General features: G+C 37.7%; 2 protein-coding genes across 2 annotated transcripts in view; both read right to left on the bottom strand.

The window, feature by feature from the left end:
• Positions 1-939, bottom strand: part of LOC103504832 (short-chain dehydrogenase/reductase family 16C member 6-like) — a 3,287-nt gene extending 2,348 nt beyond the window's left edge. The window contains exons 1-2 of the mRNA XM_008469132.1: positions 772-939; positions 222-356 (exon numbers count right to left, since the gene is read on the bottom strand). Coding sequence (XP_008467354.1) covers positions 222-356; positions 772-939 — 303 coding nt within the window. The remainder of the gene's footprint in view (positions 1-221; positions 357-771) is intronic.
• The window catches only part of LOC103504833 (short-chain dehydrogenase/reductase family 16C member 6-like), a 25,153-nt gene extending 17,940 nt beyond the window's left edge, over positions 1-7,213 (bottom strand). Inside the window, exon 1 of the mRNA XM_026820274.1 lies at positions 7,111-7,213. The gene's annotated coding sequence lies outside the window, so the exon portion shown is untranslated. The remainder of the gene's footprint in view (positions 1-7,110) is intronic.
• Positions 7,214-7,537: the final 324 nt, after the last annotated feature.

Below are 7,537 nucleotides of genomic sequence, written 5' to 3'. Positions count from 1 at the left end.
TCCTCTGCCGAGTTTCTCATCTTGGCGGAGTGGCCATGTCTTCTGATGAAGTTGGTCGCACATCGAAGGGTTTACCCCTTCATGTGTGTTTAATTAGTCATATTTTAAGAAAAATAAACGTCATATTTGAAGGACTCTGTTAATTACAGTACCTAGTTATAAAGAAACTTCCCGAAATCAATAGGCTGACAGGTACTAGTGTATGGCTAATAAAATCTTACCCAAATATGACTGAGGAAGTTGACCTTGACCACATTCTCAAACAGGTGGGGCTTGAAGTCGTTGAGTAGAGAGCCGGCCACTATGAGGGCTGCGTTGTTCACTAGTATATCCACACGGCCGAAATCCGCCAACACCTGAGGGGGGGGGGGGGAACAAAGAAAAAAACAAAATAATAAAAACAAACAAACAATAAGATAATAAGAGATAACAAATACCTACAAGACACTTGGACCAACCACTCACTGTCAGGTAGACCTGACAGCTGTACACCTCATCAGGTTCGCCTATCAGATCTACTTGATAGTCTGTGACTCTGTGTGCTCATCATTTCTCAGGTAAACCTGATAAGCGGACCATTTCAGTGAGTGGATGGCCTAACGTTTATCATTCTTATGTTCTATAAAGTCGTTTTTGCTTCGAAACAATCGTAGATCCGTATAAGCTCAACCCATCCCATAGGGTTGTTTGCCCCTACACCTAAGCATCAAAGGGGGCTTTTTGTGTACCATTGTACAATAGTCAAAAAGTCAAAACAATCACTTGTATTACCTGTTCTTTGAGGGCTTCCACGGAGTCCACATTGCCCACATCACAGTAGTAGCCCTTAGCTGCCCCGGGCGCGACCTGGTTTACCATCTGCACCGTTTCCTCGTTCAGGTCCTTCTGAATTTCAGCGCATGCCACTTTGCATCCCTGTCGCGCAAACTCGAGCGCCATCGTTATTTGGCACGTGTGCATACTACAGGGTAACCCAGCGTTACCTGACGGTTTTTAAAATGATGCTACACGTTCAATTTTCAAGATAAGGTTTACTTTTTTGGACATTTTGTTAGTGATGGTGATCAGGTGTGGAAGACAACGCTAGTTGAAAAATCGCCCTAATTTTGAAAGCACTCAATCTGGTTCAAAATTCGACATACTCTCTCTAGAACTTCCTGGACTATAGCACAAATTTGTCGATGAAAAGCGCCAGTCAACTCATCCAGAGTCCTGGTCTTATAAATATAGACCTTGTTTTCAACGTATTTCCATAGAAAAAGGTCGCACGAGCTAAGATCGGTTGAGGAGGGAGGAAAATCAAAATGGGTGCAAAACTTCTTCTGAGCTTTACTCAAAAATTCACTACTTTTAGGAAAGGCCATTGGCCAGCACCTGAGAGCTATGTCTAACTGATGAGTTCCAATAAGAACGAAACGCGTCTTAGGCTGCTCCCAGGTGTTGGCTAAAAGGTAATTTATTTAATTACCTATTTGTACTTACCTAGGTAATTTTATTGAGGTATAAAAGAGAACTTAGAATCTATTTGTATGTATTTGGAAAGTATCTACCTTGAAAAAAAAAAAGTTTTCTTTTGCCTACAATAACTACCTCTGCTTCTTCTTTTTTTTACTAAATGCAGAAGGTAGGAAACTTATCAACAAAAAAAGTCTACGCTAAGCCATCAAGATTTTGTACGTACGTAGGTGCCTACCTACATGGATAGAATCTCGAGACTTTCCCTGGTCACATGGTTACATCACATTATTCCTACCAACGTGACTGTATTCTAAACGTCACCACTGGATTCAGGTAGTAAACTGCAGAAAGAGGAGAAAGAAGAAGAAGAAAGGGAAGAAGAAGAAGAAGAAGAAGAAGAAGAAGAAGAAGAAGAAGAAGAAGAAGAAGAAGAAGAAGAAGAGGAAGAAGAGAAGACCCGGAAAAATTGTGACGGAAAAAAAAGTGATCACATAGATCATCACTGATTACAAAATCTCATCTTTCCAACAATAATTGTTATATGCAAAATGCGCTTGAATTATCATACATGTACTGAAGTTAATTACCGAATAATTTTTCACTTAGATATTTACCTCCGTCTTGTGAAGAGGGAAGAAGAAGGGGGAAAAAGAAGAAGAGAGGAGGAGGAGAAGAAGAGGAGGAAGAAGAAGAAGAAGAAGAAGAAGAAGAAGAAGAAGAAGACAAAGAAGAAGACCCGGAAAAATTGTGACGGGAAAAAAAGTGATCACATAGATCACTGATTACAAAATCTCATCTTTCTAACAATTGTTATTCATAAATATTAATGGCATGTACTGTGATGGGACTTGGTAGACCTGTGCATGAGCCCTACAACGCCCTACACTTGAATTTAGACCACGCTACGCCACTGCATCAAACATATCATTTGCACAATCATAGAAGAACGACAGTGAGGTCTATAAAATCATAAATATGTATGTAAGTGATAAGTACATAATGTGTGGACACAGCTTGATAAAAACGAAAACCGTCCTACAGTCCGAGACCAACAGGCTATTCGAATCTCGAAGGTGTTGTCTAAGAAAAAGCAGGTCTAGGAAAACAACTTCGAGCTTATAACTTTGAACTTGGTTTCAGCTTGGTTTCCTGGAAAACAAAATATATGTTTCCTGGAAAACTAGTCTAATACGGAACCGGCGAGACGTTAAGGACTTCAGGAAATGTTGGATATGGACATTATTAGTGGACCCTAGTAGATTGTGGTTTAGTGGACATTGGAGAGGAGAAGAAAACTAGAAAGCCTACAAAAAAATGGAGAAAAAAATTAAAATAAAAAAAACCCCAGGTAAAAAAAAAAAAAAAAAAAAAAAAAAAAAAAAAAAAACTAAAAATAGTCTGACATACTGTAGGTATACCTACTGAACCAGTTTCACACGACAGTCAAGTCACCCGACCAATTTCTCACCTAGGTCACCTTGACATGTGCTCTCTCTATGTTGTTCAGTAAAACTGATCTAAAGTTAAAAAAAAGCTACATACTTGCCTAATAAATAAAATTAATGGTTGATACCGCTTTTACAGCTGTTGATTTAAAAAAAAATAGGTATATAGATTTTTAAATTTAGATTTTATTTAGGTACCTATAATATTAGATTTTATATATATTTTTTTTTTTTTATTATTTTTTAAGAGGTTTGACAGAGGGAACTGTAACTGCTATGGTCTTCTTGTCCCGAAAGCGAAGAGAGAAGGAAGACAGAATAGTAGAAAGCCAGCCGTTCCAAGAACGAACTTTATCCGTTCAGGATAAAATCCGCCTCGGGCGGGAATCGAACCTTACAAGGCATACGCGCTAGACTGGTACTTTATTTTGAGAGAGAAAAAGGAAATAGACAGGCATTGCCACCTAGCATATTATACACCTATGTACCTTAATTCTTGTTAGAGTAAGAATCTTGAATGACTACCAAGTCCAGTCCGGTTTACCAAGACTTGCAAGTTTGTAAGATCAAGTACAGAAATGGTGTTTATAGTAAAAGATCTTGTATTGTTGTTCCAGTTATTACTGGGTGGAATCGAATTTCTGCTTCTTTATCGTCAAAATCGGACTAAACCACTCGCGCGGTTTTTGGAAAACAATTTCAGAAAGATGAATCCCTTGGAAACCACAGAAGTCCCAAATATGGACGAGCAAACTTTATATGGTCAAACAAACTGAATAAAAAATAAATAAATAAATTGAATTAATAATTGTCCAGGTAAAACTAGTCATTCTTTCAAAAATGCATTTCGCGGAATCCTTGAAAGTGTAACCGAAAATTTTATAAGTTTACACTGTTTGGAGTCTGTAGATTCGTATAAGCTTATCCCACTTTTAGGGCTGTTTGTGCCTACACTTAAGCCTCAAATTTCTGTATTTTATTCAATTATTATCAATTTAATTCATATTATATCATGGACAATTTTTTAGTATCATGGTTGCATGATACATCATACATCATGTATAAAAGAAGGTAAAAAAAATAGGCAGAAACGAAATAGCCTTGAATTTTAAACAAGATTATTGCGAAGAAAGAGAGAGAGAGAGAGAAAAGAGACTGGTCACTGGTAGGAATAGAAAAAAGGATACAAAAGGTTTAAAAGAGAAACGAGGAAGAGGAGAAAGAAAGAAAAGAGTTAAAGATCGAAGCAATATAGTTAAAAGAAAGGGGAGAAAGAAGAAATCGAAAGGGTAGAGAAAAGGAGAGAGAGAGAGAGAGAGAGAGAGAGAGAGATCGCTAGAGAGAGGGAAAGATGAAGTTAAAGAAGCAAGAGAAGGAAGAGACAGAAGAGAGAGAGAGAGAGATAGGTAGAGAAAAACTGACTACAGAGTATAGAAATGGAAGGAGAGAGGAGGGGAGAGTGAGGTAAATATCTAAGTGAAAAATTATTCGGTAATTAACTTCAGTACGGCACATGAAAATGACTCACCAATTATTGGTAAATCACATATTGAGAAGGTTGCTATGATGTATGGTGGAAAAGAAAACAGCACAGAAATCAAAATTTAATGACAAATCACCTGCAAGTCATCAAAGCGTGGTCCACACGCTAGGATTTTTCTAATATGTAGGTTTTTTTTTTTTAGTTATTTACAGAGGGAAACTATAACAATCAGAGTCCTTGTCCCTACTCTAAGAGGTTTGATAGAGGGAACCGTAACTGGTCTTATCATCCCGAAAGCGAAGAGAGGAGACAGGACAGGAGAAAGCCAGCCGTTCCGAGAACAAACTTTTCTCAGCTAATCTAGTTAGCTCATTTTTTTCCGGAGGGTAGGACGCTTTCTTAGTAAGAGCGCGGTCGTGGATTTGATTCCCGCCTGGGCAAACTTTATCAGATGAGGTTTGTTCTCGGAATCTGTGTGAGACAAAATCTGCCCCGGAGCCAGCCGTTCCGAGAACAAACTTTTCTCAGCTAATCTAGTTAGCTCATTTTTTTCCGGAGGGTAGGACGCTTTCTTAGTAAGAGCGAGGTCTTGGATTTGATTCCCGCCTGGGCAAACTCTATCAGATAAGGTTTGTTCTCGGAATCTGTGTGAGACAAAATCTGCCCCGGGTATTAGGAATCTCGAACCCGCGACCTAGCGCTTACAAGACGCGTTACACTCCAAGCTACACGTAACTAGACTGACAAGGATTTTTCTTTAGGACCTTCTGCTGGTTCCATTAAAAAAAGTAGGTACCCATAGGTACTGATTACGGACTTTTTTTTAATTTTAAGAAAGAGAAGATTGTACCTCGGTACCACTTTCGCATTCTTTTACATCCATGCCTATCCAAGAACGGAAAAATTTGGTTAGAAAATTTTAGTCCTGGCCGAGATTCGAACCCAGCACCTCCGGGTTGAGAGACCACTGAGCACTGAGCCACAGAAGTGGGTTAATTTTTCATTATTTTTTCATCGTCTATGATTTTATATCTATCAAAGCCTTGACCGAATTCCAAGGAAAAATGTAAAATAGTTGCCTCTGATTCTTGAAAAAATTGTTTATTTTGCCATGTTTTGATCAAATAAATGCCATATTTTCCCAAAATAAGTGCCATATTGCCATGTTTTTTAGTATCATATTTTGGAAAAATAAGTGCCATATTCTGAACTTCTCTGGTTATGAGTAATGTCTGGACCTGTTTATCATATTACCTTATACTTAGGCCAGCCACTAACTATCAGGTAGACCTGATCAGGTGTCAGGTATACCTGATAGAATCAGTTCTACCTGATAGTACATATATATACATATGTACTCATCAGGTATCAGGTAGACCTGACAGACGGACCTTTTCAGCCGTAGGTATATGTAGACTGCGGGAGTGAGGGGACTTTTCAGTCTCATTCTGGTAGTATAAACAGGGTATATTCTATTCTATATATGTCAGGCGAGGTAAATATCTAAGTGAAAAATTATTCGGTAATTAACTTCAGTACGGCACATGAAAATGACTCACCAATTATTGGTAAATCACATAATAAGAAGGTTGGTACTTGGTATGATGAAACAGCACAGAAGTCAAATTTAATAACAAATCACCTGCAAGCGTGGTCCACACGCTATACGATTTTTCTAAGTGGTTTGATAGAGGGACCTGTAACTGCTAAGGTCTTATCGTCCCGACAGCGAAGAGAAAAGACAGGATAGGAGAAAGCCAGCCGTTCCGAGAACGAATCTCATCCGTTTGGGACAAAATCCCCGCGGGCTGGAATCTCTGACTCGCGACCCAGAGCTTACAAGACAAGACGTGGTACTAACTAGGCTGACAACGATTTTTCTTTGGGAAATGTACCCTTAAAAAAAAGTTGGTAGGTACAGATTGCCGACTTTTTTTTAATTTTAATTAATTATATTTATTAATTTTAAGAAAGAGATTGTACCTGGGTACCACTTTCGCATTCATTTACATCCATGCCTATCCAAGAACGGAAAAGACTGGTTAGAAAATTTCAGTGTTAGCCGAGATTCAAACCCAGAACCTCCGGGTTTTGAGAGACCACTGAACCACAGAGGTGGGTTAATTTTTTTTATTATTTTACATCGTCTATAATCTATATACGTATTTATTCTATCATCGTCTATGTATTTAATACCTTGACCGAATCCCCGTGTAGGCAATTTATGTTAATCTGTTATTTGGCACGTGTGCATAATATTACGAGGGCAATGGATGAACTGCTTTGCAATTTGCATTAATTTATCAAAACACACTCCGCCGTTTTGTCCTTGAACCCGTTTTTCTAGTGGAAAACTTTTGGCTGGTGGTATTCATAGAAGAAAAGATAACTGTAAACTTGGTATGATAAATAATTAATATTGTTCCATAAGGGCAACAATGTACCTATTTATTTATTTTCCTTTCGGAAACGAAACCGATTCCGATGCCACGAAATCAAAATCGAGATTTTCTTCGGTTGTCCGATTTTGATGTTTAACACAATGAACACATTAAGGAAGGGGTTTGATGCAAAAACGACCTATAACTATACAATTGTTTTTATGACCTACTTCTAAAGAAGTTAAAAGATAAGTTAAAACTATGTAACCGGCGCGGCGTGAACGACCTGGTATTCCAGTGTTAAAACGCCTTATTCGGAAGAAATAAAACTATGTAAACTTACCTTTTCTTAGAAACAAACTCGAAAAATCCAATGAAGAAAATGAAAACTTATGAACGAACGAGTTCTTTTCACGAAAGAAAATTAACTAAACATGTAGGTATCTGCCAAGAAAATTCGCTAAATAATTATGTACCTATCTAAACGAATAAATTAAGAAACTAGAAATTAGAAAAGCGTTCTACCACGCGATTGTCATGCTACAGTGATTTTTAGTGGCTATTTTACCCACATGCACCTACTGTGGATAGCAAATTAACAAAATTGCTACTATGCGGAAGAAATAATGAAGAACTAGACAATGTAAACAAAAATTTGTTTAAACTACATATTATTGTTTACAATTTAATTTTTTCACTAATAGGTACGAGGTAGGTATGTTAGGTATGTGACGACATACATAGTTATCCTAAACAAAACACTTTCAGAT

The sequence above is a fragment of the Diaphorina citri genome, unplaced genomic scaffold (assembly GCF_000475195.1).
Source record: "Diaphorina citri unplaced genomic scaffold, Diaci psyllid genome assembly version 1.1 scaffold135, whole genome shotgun sequence".
NCBI lineage: Eukaryota > Metazoa > Arthropoda > Insecta > Hemiptera > Psyllidae > Diaphorina > Diaphorina citri.
Note: the sequence above shows the minus strand (reverse complement) of the source record. Positions and strands in the feature narration are given on the sequence as shown.